Below are 18683 nucleotides of genomic sequence, written 5' to 3' on the forward strand. Positions count from 1 at the left end.
TGATAATTCATTTTTAATTTGTAATATTTAACCTTTGTAAATAAAATATTTGCAGCATCTTATGCAAAAATTCCAGACGTACTTTTCTCGCAATCGTCATTCTTTTTGTTGAATCAAAGTACTGGGTCAAATGACTTTAATTTTTATATTTTCAAATTTTAAATGAACATAATGATTGATCAGCTTGAATGTCATTTTGTTTATTCTTTGCATAAAAAAAAATTGTAGATCTTCTCCTAGTATAAGCCGAATAATACCACTTTGTAATGACATACTGAGCGGCTTCTAAAGTGGCTTTTCGTACGTAAAAAACGTTCTTGCTTGTCACTTAAGTTGCTTGCCGTAGCAAAAGATTTAAAAATATACAGAAACAAATGATTCTCATATTTTATCATAGTTTTTGTTAATCTTAACCAAGTTTTTAAAGCTCAGGTATGTTTTCCTGATCAGCTTAGCTTATCTCTTCTCAAATTATCCAAATTTACAAGATTTTTTAAGTTTTGTTTACTCACTTTTCATTTTGATTAGTACTGATTCTGACTTTTCACTTTGTGTGAATCTATTGTACATAAAATATGTATGTTGTACATCTATATATATATTTCTCAAAGTATTTGGATATGTGTGTGTGTATGTGGTTCCCTCCAGATATAGCTATTATTAGAATGGCGGAGCTGGACAATGCTTAAGCAACGTCATGGCGTACCGTCATTAGAAGCCTAGCGCTTATTAACTAGCTTACTGGAATTTTCCATTGGCATTGTGCCAGGCTAATAGTGGTAGGTGAGCAAGTGGTAGGCAGCTCTCATCACTTCTCATAGTTTATAAGCTGATTTTTAATACCATTTTCCACTGGTAATGTGCCAGACTAATAGCAAGTAGTAGGCAGCTCTCATCACTTCTCATTGTTTATAAGCTGATTTTTAATACCATTTTCCACTAGTAATGTGCCAGACTAATAGCAAGTGGTAGGCGACTCTCATCACTTCCCATTGTTTATAAGCAGAATTTTAATACCCTGGCAATGCCGAGAGGCACAGCTAGTATTGTATATATATACACCAAAGAAACCAAAGCTATGTAATGCATAGATTCTCATTAAAACATATAAATTGTACAATATATATATCTATACTATATTGCACAATATAACATATATACAGTCAAACATGAAAAGACGGAAATCCGAAATTGATGCGCTAGTTAAACAAAGGTGTTTTAAAAGTCTTTTTTTTAAGTTTAAAAAGTTTTAAAAGTCTTTTTAAATCTAATTGTATTGCGGATAGTGAATTGTATGTTTTAGTAACAGAAAATTCGTAAACTTGAAAATACGATGGTGTGTTTAGCTTGCCCCGAACCAGAAAACAATTTTTGTCATATGGAAGGTTAGATACAAATATTCTTGGCATAGTTTACACAAGATTTCAAATCCTGTAGCACAAATATAGAAGCCGAGCATGTTTTGAACTAGGAAATATGTTCAAAGATTTTGTGATGCGAATGGTAGACGTGTTTGATCATATTTGAATATGCGATTGATTGTGCTCTCGCCTTTAGCTAGTTTGTCGATCTCTCTGTCATCCCTTTCCGTGTCACTGTAACCAAGACAGAAATCAGACCACATTGTGGCATTAAAAATAAAATTGCACAAAATTCTAGATTTTATCAGAAAGTATCAGTATTTTTCATTTGTGATTGTTTCTGATGTTTGAGGCGATCTAACTACCAGGATGTTTCAAGATTAAAATCTACACAATTGGATCACGATTAAAACGCTCAAAAATATAAAAAGATCAAAAATATGCGAAATGACATCACACTAGTTCTTATCTGTTGCTATAGTTGTTATCGGCTATAGCGGTTGAGTTGCAGCGTTACGCGTTCCTATTCTGTCTACCTCTTAGGAACTATCATAATCGTACGTTTGCTTGATCTGAGTATTTTAACTGCGATCAAGTTCTGTCGATTTTATTCTTTAAGCGTCCTGTCAGTCATATTACATCAAACATAAAAAACAATCGTAATTAATAGAAAAATACTTTTCTGATAAAATCTACTAAAATTTTTTGTAAGTTCATCCTTAAGCTTTGTGTCATGTCGTGCATATAGCAATAGTGTGCTGTCATTACACAAAGTTTATTCAATCTTGGCATGGTTAAATTAAAATTGCTTATTTTCCAATGGCTCTTTCACGCTATATCGCTGTTTGTCAGCGTTTACCTTTGGCTTTCATCGTGGATTATGTGAACCGTGAACCGATGGCATCGACAAAGCATCACGAACACGTTGGGAAAGTTTGCAGCTGTCCAAATTTCTTGATATTGTGCCGAGCCTTGAAGACCGCCTTTATAATGTGAACCATTTCAGCGATGGTAATTTGCGGTCGCGGATAGCGAAACTAGTATTTAATTCCAGCAAGCAAAAACAAAGATTTTTTAGCGAAAATTTAAAAGTAAAAATGAGAACACTACGTCACGGAGTATTTGCTGATGCAAATGCGGAGGGGTTTGTGATTGTGTGAACATTGTTATCATCATCCATCACTGAAGTATTGTGGCCTCAACACCGAGATATGGCGATATAGTGTGAACCAGTCTCAAAGGCTGGTATATGCTATATTGCATTATGTCGGTATTAATCCCACAGTACTTTGGTGATCGTCTGTAACAACGATGTTCACACCATTACAACCCTGTTCGCATTTACATCAATGAATATTCCAAGGCATACTGTTTTCTTATACAGTCCAGTCGCAGAAACGATGGATTACTTGCCCAGCAGCAACTGCAATGAAAGAAAATATACTCCGTCTGTCACCATCATCGAAGCAGTACAAATTGCACAGGCTTTCATGGATGCTCGGCAAACTATTGAAAAAGTTTGATAGCTGTAATTTTTCCTGTTGTATCCGCATCACTTCAACAATGCCATCAGCTTACAGTGCATGTGATGTACGAAAAATCATTGAGAATACAACTCCAACATCAGACGATAAAGTGTGAACCAGCCTTAAATGCAAGTTATTCACACTTTTCATCTGTCCGCCTCAAACTGGAGATGGTCTCTTTATCAAGCTAATTGTAAAGTAACGAGGTTTGTCTTGCAGGATACAGTCAAGCATGTCAGCAGCCAAGAAACTGGTGCTGACATATGAGTCGATTATTTATGGCAGACTAACAGAATATATACTTCCTCTCTATGAACTAAGGTCAGTGTTAGGACATTTATATAGGGCAGTGTGACATTTATATAGGGCAGTGGCTGGACATTTATACATGTCAGTGTGACATTTATTTTTTCATCACTGTCCTTGACATGCCACCAGTACATTACGTCACACATCATGCGAGCAACCTTGACCTGGTGGTCTAGAACACCTGACCTGCACACGGCAGGTTGGAGTTCAATTCACAACAAAGGCCTCTGGTGATGTCAGGAATGACATCCAACTTTAAATTGCTTTTTGCAACCAGGCATGTCTCCAGTCGTTGAGATTTTGTTACCACTAGATTCACACACATTCAGCCAAGATCACAGAGCCATTGTTTGTCCAACAATGCTCTTACAAACACGCAGTCTCTGCTTGCAGTAATCTAAGCAGGTTTTATATTTGATCTTCAAATCATCTTCGAAGATCATCTGTTCAAAATAATCTTTGGATAAACTTTCCTATGAATTACAATCAATGGATGTCACAAGGTTGTAAAGCCAGTAGCTGTCAGGATGATACGGTCTCGCATGCGGCGAATGTACTGTTTTTGTAAAATTTGTAAAAACAGCTCATTTATTTGGGCTTCTTTGCTTTTTCCATTGATTCCTATGATCATTTATATTACAGTCTGAGCTAAAAATAGTCGAACTTATGATTCCCCAAACTCAAAATTGTAACACAGCTAGTAACTAGTATATTATCAACTACTACTGAACGTACAGTCACGCCTTTTTAGTAATAACATAGCCATCGATATAAAGGACCATGTACTGCATAGCAAAACAAGTGGAACTCGAAGAGGGGTAATTAGAAAAGCAATATCTTGTGATGTGGCCAAATATTGGTACTTTAATCGTATTATGGCATTGATTGGATCTGAGCCCAATGCCTTGTCAGCACGCACAGTCTCAGAGTAAAACTCTGATGACAATATTCTATTTACTATTTATTTGTTGGTTCTTTTGTCGCCTTGTAGAATTGGGTCGTCTTGTCATGATATCAATAGCATAACAATAATAACAATAATATAATTATTTGTAAATAAAAACAAATAAATAAAAAAAAGAAAAAAAAACAGCATTGACATTTACTTTATTCATTTTGTCCTTACTCCTTTGATCAAAGATCCTAATTTTAATATCCACAATATAACAATTGACTATAAAAAATGAACGAGTTGATATCTCTATAATGCACTCACACGGGAGCGAATGAGATAACCAAGTAGACTAGACCCCTGTCGTACTCAGACTGGTTGATCAGATGGCAAACTGCGTTTCTGAGTTGATCATAGTTGGGCTTGACCACCAGACCATTTCGTGAATGAAGCAGGAGGGTTGACAGGAAATACCAGATGCATTGACCCCTATCTCCCTAAATTATTGGTATTGTTGTTGTACAACATAACGCGTACGAAAAATGTGTGTGAGCTATAGTGAATGGAAAATAATTTTTGGAAAACAAAATTCCTGTTCGAAATGAAATTATTGCCAATAAGGTAAAGAAAAACACTGGATTTTGTTGGAATATTTTTAATTTGCATAGTTAAATCACAGGAAAGAGGTTGCTAATGCACTTTTTCAGAAGTGAAGGTGGCTTTTGTTACCAAACTGGCAGTATTCATGGTGTTGCTTGGCATTTCTATCATCTTCACTGCAAATCTGCACTGCTTTACAACGACAATTCATAATCACGTTCACTGAGCGCAATTATCCTTAACCCTTTTGCAACCATAGCGACATTATTGTCGTTTCGCGATACTGATGCCAATGGGCAGAGCGACTATTATGTCGCCACACGAACGTTTTTTTTTATAAATTTAACCAGATTTAACGCAATAAGCTAACCAGAAATCGCTAATTGCGTTTTTTATTTAATTTTTTATTAATCCATAAACTAAAATATATTGGTCTCTGTTAGCAACAAAAGAATTAGCCGTTTTGAGAAAAAAAAACGATCTTTTTTGCTATACTAAACGAACAAAAAATCCGAAATAAAAATGTATTTGAATAAAATGGAGATTTTTGTTTGTAGCTTGTTTATGCTTCTGTTACTGTTTTCTGAATATTTACCCAGAGTGCAACAACTTTCTCTTACTGTCATGGCGTCCTCCAAAGGCTATAGGCAAAGCTATAGAGGGACAATAATAAGCACATGATGTCAAGAATGTGGTGTAGGCCTCTGCAAGGGCAAATGCTTTCAAAATTACTATAGCTAGAGAAACGCTTATATAAGAATCTGACTTATAAATGCTTATTTGTATTTACCTGTATAATAAAAACATACTCATATACAATATCATGAATAAAAGTGTATCAATGATTTTTTTAAATCAATTTGTGAAAGATTAATCTGCCCAGGGGGTCTCAAATAGCCCAAAAAACTTGCCTGCAAAAGGGTTAACGCATGAGAACATTCATTTCTGAGTTTTTAATCATACAGGTCAGTGATGGCCAAATAAGTTCGGCCATGATTCACTACAGCGAATTCTGACAATTTAAAGATCCACAGTGAGCTGAAGATGCTTTTTTTTCACTAAACAATAGCATGCAGTTATTTGTGTAAATCTTAAAACAAGGCGTCAAATACAATTTAAAAAAAAATTCATTTATATACGGACACAATTTAATTAAAAATCAGTGAATGAATATGTTGTAATAAATATGTCTGATATCAGTGATAAAAATGATGAATGAGTTTTGACTTCACAATGCTCTTAAAACGCGGTTTCCTACTACTTACAACAACCTTTGCAAGTTCATGAAGATGAGTATTTGTAAGTCGTGTTCTTTGATTGTTTTTCACAAAATTCATTGCTAAAAACAATCATTCACATAGGTAAGTTGAGGCAAAGCAAATAGTCTTTTAGCTAGCTACTACTTTTAGTAGTTATTTGGTATTTTCCATAGCTTACAGGCGATGATTAAATAAATGGCCAGAAAATCTAACATAAAAATTTTGAACAAAGTTTTAGAATAAAAACGTCAAAAAATTTTATCGACAGCTAATTTGAAAGATTAACAAAAAAGCTAGAAAGGTCCGTACCTGGATCCATCATTTGGCCATAGCTGATATAGGTTGTGGTATATTTGTATGGAAAACTAAAGTTCTTAGATTACTAAATGAGTCTGACATTGCTTGAAGTCGGCCCGCTTCAGCACATCCAATAAGTCGAAGGTGAATCTTGGAACTTTCCTAGTCTGCTCTCATAACTCTTCCTTCACGTGATAACTTATTAACATCACGGAACATCACGGAACACCACGGAACATCACGGAACACCACAGAACACCACGGAACACCACAGAACATCACCCTTATAGTAAAATCTACGCTACAAAACTGGAAGTTGGAAAATTAGTGCAGTTAGTAATGCTGGTGTCGTGAGCTAAACATCATGAGCTCAACATCATGAGATCAAGACCCGTACAAAGCAATATTTTATAAAGCAGTTTCATTACCGCTTGTGTCATTTCTTAGACATTCTTAGTGCAATGATTTTATTCAAATATTCAAGATAGTTTTATAATTATATAGAACATATAATTATATATAATATATAAGTACTATACAATATATATAAGTACTATATAATATATATAATATAATATATAATATTATAATATATATAGTACATATAATAAAAAATAGTTCAAAATCGGTTTACTTGAAATTGTGGTAAAAATTTTGGCCCGGAACAGTAGGTTTGACAAAAATGGTAATAGAATATTATTCTCAGATACATGGAGTTATCCTCACTTAATGAATGTCCAAGGTATCAACTGCACCAAAAATTGAAAAGGGGTTTGGAAGTTTTAAGCATTTGAAACACTTGGTTTGTTCATTTGATTTTGAATAAACTCATAATCGTACCAGCTAACAGATTGATAACATGTTCATACTTAGATTTACGCCAGTTTTTCTCATTTATGACAGATATAAGGGGGTGCTTGACAAGTTGACAAAGAAGATGAGACTTTTTACGTGGCAGGAGCTCGATGTAGAAGACGAGTGGATTCTCAAACTTCTCTCTTCAGACGCTGCGAGTGTTACCAAACGCAGTATACAAGAGTCACCTCGTTGTGAGTGCCCTGTGTTGCCTAGCGACAGCACCACAGGAGCATCGCATGACAGCGTTAGCCTGCCTAATGACAGTTGTCAAGGGGTGCTTAGCAACATTATTGAAGGGTCATCTGACAATATTACTGTAGACAGCGGTCAAGAGCCGGTTTGTACAGAATCATCTAATAATACTCTGAAAAATCAATGTCCGTCCATTGGTGCCAGTGGTACATCTGGCGGTGATACTACGCAGGTTTCAGGAGATGAGGTCACTTCTACCATCCCTAACAATTTGACTGACGATGAAGATGCTGTGCCGAAACCTGAAAGCGTCTCTACAAAGATGCCTAAAGATTTAGACGGTGCTGCTACAGTCAGTTTTATAGTGGCAGAGACTGCCACGTTAAGACGATCTCCATCCACACCTGCCATGGCTAGTTCCTTTGCATCTAGTGCTTTTAGCAGACCACAGAGTAGTGAAAATTCTCGCTGTCAGTCCGACAGTGGGTATCACGAGTTGGAACAATCTCTTAAGGATCTCAGAGGTGGCAGTGATTCTAGTGGTGACACCTTTGCAGGTAGGAGAAGCTCTAGTATGCATTCTTAGTTAGGTCTGGTTTTGGGTTTTTTTAGTATGCAGACTCTAATTACAATTTGAAAGGCGTCTGGGTTTTCAGCTCAGTAAAAATGAAAGCAAACAAACTTTTAAGGAAAAAGCTCATTTTTGTAGAGAGTCAAAAGGGTGTAATTTTATTTCATGGAACAATGCAGTGACAAAAGTATATTTTTTTACCTATGCACTTTATTAACTCTTTCACTGCCATCCTTGTACGAATTTAGCCTTTGACCTACTGTCAGCCATTTTACTAAAAGTTGCCGATTTTGATTCATGATATGTAGACAATTTTTTCAACTTCCAAATCTATCTAGAAATTCTTTGTTATATTTTTTATTTTACCAACATGTTAACAAACAGTACTATGCAAAAAAATCAATGTATTTATACTTTGTGCATTGCTAAGGCTATGCGAAGCTACGATCGCTATGAAACTAAAATGATCCTCTACAAAGTCCCTTACTCTTACAAAACTATTACTTTCACCACCATCAGAGTCAGTGCTGCTACTTTAATTATCTGTATGATTACTAATACAGTCAAACATGGATAACTCGTCCACGCATAGCTCGAACACATGGTTAATTCGAACATTTCCTTTGGTCCGTTCCCACGTAATGATAAATTGCTATAGATAACTCGAACTCAACACTGTTAATTCGAACTGTTTTTTGCTTAACGGCTACCGAAACGGTTGTTATCGCTTTAGAAAATCACTTTATTCAAAGCCATGGAGGTAAACTTCATCTTTTCGTAGTTCATAAGCGTCGTTATTACCACCATCGGCAAAATATTTTTGTCAACGACTTTTCTAAAAGTTTGGTGAAATTTGATTTATACTGCGATACGATGAATAGCACGGGCTAGCCGGGTCACGCGTGCAAGGATTTTCGCCACGCACATACAAAACAAAAATCGCATGTTGTTTTTGTTTTGTATGTGCGTGGCGAAAATCCTTGAGTGCGTGGCGTAACCCAGCTAGCCCGTGATGAATAGTTTTCTGACGTTGATTCCGTGTTGATTCAACGTCGGAATGTTGAATGTTTAAATCGTCTTAAAAATTCTTGTAATTAAAGGTATACGTTGTCTGAGCTACAAAAAAACTATTCATCGTTTGACCTAAACACAGAATACGTGTGTACATTCAATAAGTATCTATTAAAAAAGCGTTAGTGATATAGAATGTACCGTAAAGCCTCGTAAAACTTCTAATTGAACTGCCTCGGAGTGTTGCTCTTAACGAATCCCAGGTAAAGTAAGGTAATCTGCATAAACTTCAAGAAAAAACGGCAAAATTGATCGTGGGTAAAACCCCAAAAGAAAAAAATGTCTTTTCTTTTGAGCATTTCAACAACGATCAAGTTTTGCCAATGTCAATCTGAAAAACGTCCTGGCAATAACATCACCTCAAACAACAAACCAATCTCAAGTGATAGAAAAATCTCTATACTTTTTCATGAAAACGTTTTAAACTTTACTTTAGAAGCATTTAATTTGAAACAAGCCATTTGTGCTTTTGATTTATATTATAGTTTGTATATGTACATGTATCTACTAATAAATAAGTAAATATATGGACTTGTGACAGTGCTCTGATAACTTGAACGCTCTGATAATTTGAACACTTTTGCTCGGTCCCTTGAAGTTCGAGTTATCCATGTTTGACTGTATCTGAATTGGTTATAATGTCATCAACATAAGTAATTCTTCGTTTTCTAACTCAGGAGGTACATGTACTTGCGAAAGCCATAGTAACATTAAGTAATTTGAATGTCAGGAAGAAAAAATGTGCGTTTTTGAGTTGGAAATTCCCAAACAAATATTGAAAGTTTAATAGAGGAACATTTGGACAACACTGTCATTACCATAAAAGTACTAAAGATCATTGGTTACATGTATGTTGTCATACGGCAGTTGACCATAGATTTTGCATAAATGCGCATACGGCAGTGAAAGGGTTAATATGGTCAAAAATGTTAGTGCATCGTGTTGTACTTCTCGTTCAAGGTGCTGATGAGACAATCACAACAGACTTTCCAGCTCAACACAGTAATGACGATCCATCATCCCCTGATTCCTTTTCCGAAGACAAACAGACGATTCCAGCAGCTGGCTCGGTTGATGTTGTCAAGCCTCCCATTTCCTCCACTCATATTTCGTCCACACTGGTGGTATCTCCGAATGTAGACAAAGCGAGTTTAAAAAACTGTGACATGTCTAATGGCGGTGAAGAGATTGAAGATTTTCAGAGCGACAAGGATGCGCCTCACAAACAACATGCGGCAGCAGAAATCTCTAAGCCTGTAACGGAAGTACTATCGAGTGCCAATTTAGCTTCAGGTTCCCTCGATGGATCCAACTTGGAACTCGAGCAAAACGCGAGCGAGGAGCTGTGTGATCTGTTGGATGAGGCCATTGCACAGATGGATGAGAAGAATGACACACCGATCAGTTGTCAGCCGGTGACATCTCTATCTAAAGTTGACAGTGAGTATATTGCTGCATGGTTCTTTCTGCCTTCTCATTGAGCATTGCTCTTGACACTAAAAGTATAGTCAACTATCTCTAAAAACTTTTTTAATTAGCATCAATTAGTCTTTTGTTTCAACTACCAAAGCGCAAAAAACATTCACAAAACAGTCCTGTAGTTTTTCATGTACCGAATAAACTAGCTTGATGAATTTTCTTGGCTAAATCACACTATGAATCTCAAGATCTGCAATGCCGTCATGATTTTTGTTGGCTAACTGTAGCGAAATGTATCTACTCTATGCAGATTTATGTTAACTTCTTGAGACAAAACAAAGGTATGATTTTCCTAGAACTAGGACTAGAACTATGGTTGAATTGATAGATATAGATGTATATGGACGATAGATTTACATGTATTGTATATGGACGATAGATTTACATGTATAGGCAGGATAGATTTACATGTATACAAAGGATAAATTTACATGCATACGAAGGATAAATTTACATGTATATGGATGATAGATATATATGTATATGGATGATAGATATATATGTATATGGACGATAGATATACATGTATATGGATGATAGATTTACATGTATACGAAGGATAAATTTACATGTATACGAAGGATAAATTTACATGTATATGAATGATAGGTATATATGTAGATGGACGATAGATATGCCTGCATATAGATTATAGATATACATGTACATGGGCGATAGATTTACATTTATATGAATGATAGATTTACGTGTATATGAATGATAGATATACATGTATATGGACGATAAATATAACTGTATATGGACGATAGATATACATGTATATGGATGATATATATATGTATATGGACGATACATTTACATGTACATGGATGATAGATTTACATGTAAATGAATGATAGATATACATGTATATGGACGATAAATGTACCTGTATATGGATGATAGATATACATATATATATATATGGATGATATATATATATGTAAATGGACAATAGATATATATGTATATGGATGATAGATTTACATGTATATGAATGATAGATATACATGTATATGGACGATAAATGTACATGTATATGGATGATAGATCTACATTTATATGGGCGATTGATATAAATGCATGCGGTGTATGTATAATGTGTATGTATATTGTGTATGTATACATATTTATGTGCCCCCGTACAATGCAACATACATGGTTATGAATCCAACTTGCTAGAACTCTTGTGTTTTCATGCAGATCAATTTAAGCCTAGACGCTGTCGTAGTGAGGAATCGCTTCTTGGAATCAGAGGTACACAAAAGTGTGTTTTTGTCAAAGGGAGATCCAATTCTGTGGGAGCAAAGGCTAAAGTTACGTGGAACAAAGCATCCGGGTTGAAAGGTACACAAGCTATCTGCATGATTATCTTTAGGATTCTTACGTTTTGGCCTTGGGCTGTGTTTGTCCCGATTCGGCCATGTGTGTCCAAATAATGGCAACCTTGAACGATAGGTTGCTCTCGTGAGAAATGACGCTTGAGCAAGAGTTTGACTCCAGTTTTCCGCGGACTTCGCCAGTGTTTGTTTACGTTTGTTATTATTACTGCTATTATTATACTATAATGTTATATTTTATAATATATCTATTATAACATATAGTATTATGTATACGATAATATAATATATATAAAATTATGTATAATATATATGATATAATATACTATATATATTATAGCATTATACTGTACCCTATTACAGGTTTGACCATATTTTACTTTCTCATATTTACTATATAGGTATATTGTACCATATTGTAACCTAGAAGTTTGTGTGAGAGACTGTATACAGTAGGCTGTTTATTGTACAACACTCAGTATTCAATTTTCAACGTACAGACGTTTTTGCTGTCCGGAAATTAAAAAAGTTTCTATTAGTCCGAACAAATATGGATTGCCTTTATATATATTTTAGTACCCAGGCAGTTCCTCATAGCATGAGGAATGATCATCATGTGTGATCATTATGTGTACAACTACGCTGCTGCTAGGTGGCATGGTGGTTTAGTGGGTAGTGCGCCTTTGTTGTAAGACTTGCGTATGTGAGTTCAATACGCATTAGAGACAATATATTTTTTCTTACTTTGTTAGCGTGGCGAGGAACGAACTTGGTTCTTATTATAGTAAAGATTCCTAAATCATTTTTATTATTTATTTATCAACAACAACTAATCGTACATATAAAAAATATACTATAAATGCAACACAAGCTTCATCTTTTTCAGTTACATTTCGATAGGTCAATATGTTGTTCTGTTCTCTGTATAATCAGGTTTGCCCTTTTCTACTGCGTCTCGTCAACAATCCAAAAGAGCCTCGGTGGTGAGGAGAGCTCATAAAGTCAAGAACGTGCTTTTGCGGAAATCCCGGCTTTCAGACAGGTCAGTAGCCAGACTACAAGAAAAACCTTTTGGTTTCTGGTTTCGCATTTCTGTGAAAGGTGGAAATACAGTAAAATTCTCCAAATCACTTACTTCTGAGGTAAGTGGGTTAAGGGGGTGGGTGTGTGTGAGGGTATGTATCGTACTTTTCGGACTATAAACCGCATCCCTATATAAGCCACATCTGCTTTATTTTCCAAAAATCGATAATAAAACAATACATAAGCCGCACCTTTGTATAGGCCGCAGAACTCAGGACTGTGCTTTTTAACACGGCAGCAACTTTCCTGTTTAAAACGGAACAGTGCCTAATGGCACAGTTTCGTATTAACCGACGCTTTTTAACTTAGTGCCTAACAGAACAGTACTGTGAGGCATTGTTTCGTATTTTCTTTCACCGCTAAAAGCGCACTAACCGGAGATTCTGGTTAATGTGCCTTAGCGGTGAAAGAAAAAGCCACAAATTAGCCGCACCCTTATATAAGCCGCATGACTCAAATCATCAGAAAAAGTAGCGGCTAATAGTCCGAAAAGTACTTTATATTTAAAATACTTGAAAGTATTTTATATGAATAAAATAGTTAAATAAGACCAAGTAAAAGTTGGTAAAACTGACCATTTAAATGAAGTACTTTATTACTGATAGTAATATAGTGTTTTATCTAAAGTAATAGTTTTATTTTATCAACTATGTGTATATCATTTAAAAAAATTAAGTTAAAAGAAAGGACTCTAAGAATGATGCTTGTATTTTCATGTATTTATGGATGCTATGATTTTCATGAATTTGTAGGTCAGATGAGAAAGCTCATGGTTCATCTAGTATGACACTGCCAGGATCCAATATGTTTACCTCCGTTTTTAGTGAAAGCATTAAATATCTCACAGACATGCACCTTTGCCATTCTCCACTTGAAAAGGTAGGGTTTGGAAGACTCATTCGGAAAGCTCTCATGGTCATTTTTAAAAAGCTTTTGCTAGTGACAGATTAGTTTATTAATTTGATGGCATTGAAGTTATAAATACTGTAAAACATCTATTAGAGTGGTATTGCATTGTAATTTTAACCCTTCTCTTATAGTGGCATTTTATTACGAGGTAACAATTGAACAGAGTGTGTTATTGTATTTTTTTGATAAGCTCATCAGAATTTTGGTTAGAATAATTTAACCCTTTCAGGGGCGAATTATTAAAATTAGCTTGAATTATTAAATTAAAATTTAACAGGGGTAAAATTAACTTGACCCTTTCATGGGGGAAGCGATGTTAATGTTGCCTATATTTTGCACTTTCCTCTGGGCGGATCGAGGTTGATTCTATTGCCCTCCGCATTTTTGCTAAACCGTCTTTATATCTTCGGTATCTGTGGTTGAAACATTTGATGCTGCTGCAATCTGTAAATTTTTAAAAACTTAGTAATCTTTCATGTAGTTAGATTTAGTGCTAAATGTATAATATATTTCACATTATGTGTACATAAATTTGCATTTTTAATTATTTGTCGGTCTAGAGTTTATCTATAACCCTGACAGCATTACTGCGCCATTATTGTCCTTCTCATTTGCATCTATAGAAGTATTGCAGTAGAGCACAACTCCCATCAAACTTTTATTTTCCTTGCAGGCGCAGATGTTAGCCAAGTGTCTGAGGTGCATGAGCACAACTATTTCACAAGTTTGGGGCAAGAAAAATACTCCTGTGGCTGCTGATGATCTCGCCTCGGTATCTTGTGTGCTGTTGTTGAACATTCCCACTGACCAGTTCAGGTTGGTAACCTGTTCATAGCATGGTTGTGTTTTAGAGAACATCCATCAAGTTGTCAAGGGTGTCACCTAGTAGTTGTTACTAGTCCGGTTTTCTTTAATTTTCCAACTTGCGGAAGAACCCAAATATAGTAGACGCCCCTATAACATAAACCTTTTACTAAAAATTTTACTTTAAAGTCTCACTCAAGGAAAACCTCTTTTTGCATAACGCTGTTCTATAACGTTGGTTGGCAAAACATTTGGTGTCTAGTATAAGATGCAATAGATCTTTTGGATAGGTAGAAATGTAATGGATGGTCAGGCAGATTGCAGATACGATTTGAGTACTTAAACAGCACATATCTAAAACACATGGAGTTCATCAGCATTAAGGGCATTTAGACTCGTAACTGTCCATATCAGGTAGTATAACCCTAAAATATATTTTTTGGAAGTGTTTAAAGTTTTCTTTATCAGTTGGTGATACAAAGGGATACCAGCTTAAAGCATCATAACACATAATGGATAATATATGATTCAAGTAAATGAGCGATGAGGCTTTTGTTTTGACACCAACCTTTCTGATCTGAACTAGGGCATGAGTTGAGGGCCCCAAACCCGCCAGTCTAGTTTTTAAAATATTTTAGTTAATATGACTTTAAAATTGTGAATGATTGTCTATTTGTTTGCCCAGACACCTGACACTGTCAGTATTTTTATGTTCATGTTGCTTGTGATAATAGAAGTGCTGCATTCGATTTTTCACTGGGTTAAATTAATAGAAAATAAGGAAGTTCACTGTCACGGTAAACAGGAAAAGAGAAACTCAAATTTATTAAAATTGTTGGAACCAAAAGAAACTGAAACCGCAAGCTGGACATGGTTTGTTTTGCATCATACATTTTAATTTTGTTTTATATGTATATTATTATATATATTTTAATTCGTATAATGCTATAGTTACTCGACCTGTGCGCCGTGAGATCATCAGGTGTAATTACTAAAGGGTACAACTATTTTTCACTTTCAAAGGTTGTTGAGTGGTGAAGTTGTTGGTATGCCTGTCTGCTAAGCGGAATGCCTGAGTTCAATTCCTATGTGGGGCATTTTTTCATAATGCTTCAAAGCTGGTAGATGGCATTGATGCTGCAATATTTCAGTCATCGTCAACGCTAACTAACACAAATTCATCCCTGTTTACATCAGCAAATACCACGTGATGTAGTCTTCTCATTTTTTCTTCTTTTTTTCTCGAAAAAAAAACCTCTTTGTTGCAACGTGCTCGAATCAATACTAGTCTTATAGCGACTATCGCACACAGAAATAAATACTGTCGTTGCCGAAATGGTGCATATTGTACAGGCTCTCGTTGATGCTCGGTGAACTATCGAGAAAATCTGACAGCTGCAAGGTTTCCTGGCGTGTTCGTATTACTTCATTGATACCAATCAGTTTCCGGTGCACATAGTTGCCGATGAATGTCGAGAAGACAAATCCCACACACAAGTAGGAGTTGTCTTTAGCCGTGATTAGCGTGACTTCGAATAGACGAATATTGCTCTTATTATAGTAAGATTCCTATGAACTCTATCATTTATTGTTATCTCTTTTATTTGAAGGTCCATATTTATACAGCTCAAGTTCATCCACACATTCATGGCAGAGTGCGCAAGTGTAGGTATTCATGGCTTCGCGTGCGTCCAGTTTGTAGGAGCCATGCAATTTATACACGATCAAATTCTAATCAAGAAGTGCAAAGTGAACCTGGTTTCCCAAGAAAGTTCTTGCTAACGTGTCAAGGTCGTTGATGCTTAATGGTCGTAATTGCAGTATCAGCCATTGGAAGATGATTTGTGCTTTTAAATCTTGTAATTTTAGTTGTAAGTTAATTGTAATTATTATAATTATTCATGTAAATTTCAAAGAATTCTTCGTTTAAGGGAGTTTTTTACGTTAAGCTTTAATCTGCGTCATATTTATACTTTCTATCACAAACAAGTTTTGGTGCATCAACTTTGACTAACGTTTTGTGATAAGTCAAGTTTGGATCTTTGTGCATTATTTTAAAATAGCTTCTTGTTTTTTTCTAATTTACTGGTTTTTCAACACTTACAGGTTATTGCAATTATTTTATTGCATTATTGCTGTATTCATCACGCTGGTTTATATATTTTCAATAATTTTATGCAAATATATGTTTACTGAATGCTCTAAATTTTATCCAAGAGCTATGCCAAAATCAGTGTGGATTAAAATGTTGGAAAACTTGAATGTTTGAGACGAACCATTTGCACGATTATTTTAAGATAGTACTATCTAGTCAAGTGGTGCAATTGGTAGTGTTGGTTGTTGATAACCTTGCATATACACAAGGTCAATTCCTGTGCGGAGCAATTTTTTCTAATGCCCTGAGCACGGCTTCAGATGAATAAACATGTCTCTTATCATGATAAAGATTACTGCCAATTGGAACTTGAATATTTTTTTATAAAACAAAGTCAAGTGGTTAGTTATCCTGATCTATTGATAACATCCTCAAGCAGTAGATATGATGGTGAAACTTGATTAGAAAATGGCTGAAAGGAACCAGAACTGTGCCAAAATCAGTTTGGATTAAACTGTTGGAAATATCTTATGTTTGAGACAAATCAGTTTTTTGTTTAATTTGGTAAATGTAAGAGCAAATAAATTAAATTAATTTATTTAATATTAATGCATTTAATATTAATGCAGATTTAGTTGAAGAAGCACACAAAATAAGTTGAATTTGGCAAACCAATCAAGTTGGTATAAGAAATGTTCTGATGCACTTTTCTAAAGTGATAGTTAATCACGTGTATATACATTTTAATATATATAAATATAATAATATATATATTAAAATATTTATATATTATTCAGTCCACTAGGCTCAACGGTCCTGTTTACTCTACTACAGTGCACCCTCGAGATACGATTACCCTGATATACGATTTTTTCACCTTACGAAGTCAAACATTGTCATATCTTCACCTCGCTATACGAATTTTATTTCACCATACGAATTTGAGAAAAGTTTCGCCCGAGTTAAAATTTGGCCGTCGGTGTGCTCATAACACGCGTCGAAATAAAAAAAGACACCGAAATATGGTTTCCTGAAAACATTCTTAGAACGTTTAGAAGAGATACGATGATCGACTTCTCTCATATCCGCGTGGAAAATTTCGTGTAAAATGCACAAGCGAGAGCAAATATTCATTTGTAGCGTTATTATACCTTTTACTATAAACTTTTAAGTCAGCATACGTATATAACTACAAGTATCTACATTTAATTCGTTATCTATGGAATCTGAGACCGATGCAAACGTTACAAAACGAAGGAAAATTGATTTCTATGTCAACAAAGTTGGATGTCGCAAATAAGAAGGGACCCGTATTATCAACATTGTCAAGGAATATGATTGCAACCAATCAGCATTTGCAATTATTATTAAAACAAGAACTCCATTAAAGCAAGCACAAGAAAGAGCTTCCGACTGAAGATTTGAATGCGCTAGGTCATGCACGCGATCAGCATACAAAAGGAGCAACCATTTAGTAAAGGCGAGGATGTAGAAGATACAGGAAACCCGCATTCGCAGAAATATTTTATGTGTTTAATTTACTGATGTGGACTGGTACATTAAAACAATGCATGTATAATATATATTATTTATCTCTTGTGTGGCATGTTTTTCATACTTTATTTGTTTCCTTTTGATTTTATGTTTTATTCTCTTGTTTAACCATGTCTTTGCATATGGGCTTGTTATCTTCTACGTGAATACAATTCATCGTATGTATGTATGTAACGCATATAACTAGCTGCTCAGGATAGTTGACGCATCCACATTACTTTCTGAAAATTGCTAAAGCCCTGTCCTCTCATAGGGTATAAATACGTACAAACTTTGTATGTTTGGTTACATTGATTCTTGTGCACATTTCATACAAGACAAACTACTGTACCACATTCTCTGGATCCTTTTACAAGCGTTAGCTAGCAATTTTCTCGTTGAAAAGGTAGAAGAATTGGACAGAAATGGACAACTTCTTTTAGCCTGCTAAAAAATTCCAATTCATTACGTTTTAAATTTATTTTCAAGTGTACAGCACCATAA

General features: G+C 35.1%; 1 protein-coding gene across 1 annotated transcript in view; it reads left to right on the forward strand.

Moving 5' to 3' along the window:
• Positions 1-16751, forward strand: part of LOC137398586 (uncharacterized) — a 56752-nt gene extending 40001 nt beyond the window's left edge. The window contains exons 11-18 of the mRNA XM_068084746.1: positions 3107-3208; positions 7148-7851; positions 9897-10376; positions 11619-11762; positions 12689-12797; positions 13591-13717; positions 14421-14563; positions 16162-16751. Of these exons, the coding sequence (XP_067940847.1) occupies positions 3107-3208; positions 7148-7851; positions 9897-10376; positions 11619-11762; positions 12689-12797; positions 13591-13717; positions 14421-14563; positions 16162-16333 (1981 nt within the window). The 3' untranslated portion in view covers positions 16334-16751. The remainder of the gene's footprint in view (positions 1-3106; positions 3209-7147; positions 7852-9896; positions 10377-11618; positions 11763-12688; positions 12798-13590; positions 13718-14420; positions 14564-16161) is intronic.
• The last annotated feature ends 1932 nt before the right edge of the window (positions 16752-18683 follow it).

The sequence above is a fragment of the Watersipora subatra genome, chromosome 6 (assembly GCF_963576615.1).
Source record: "Watersipora subatra chromosome 6, tzWatSuba1.1, whole genome shotgun sequence".
NCBI classification, from domain to species: domain Eukaryota; kingdom Metazoa; phylum Bryozoa; class Gymnolaemata; order Cheilostomatida; family Watersiporidae; genus Watersipora; species Watersipora subatra.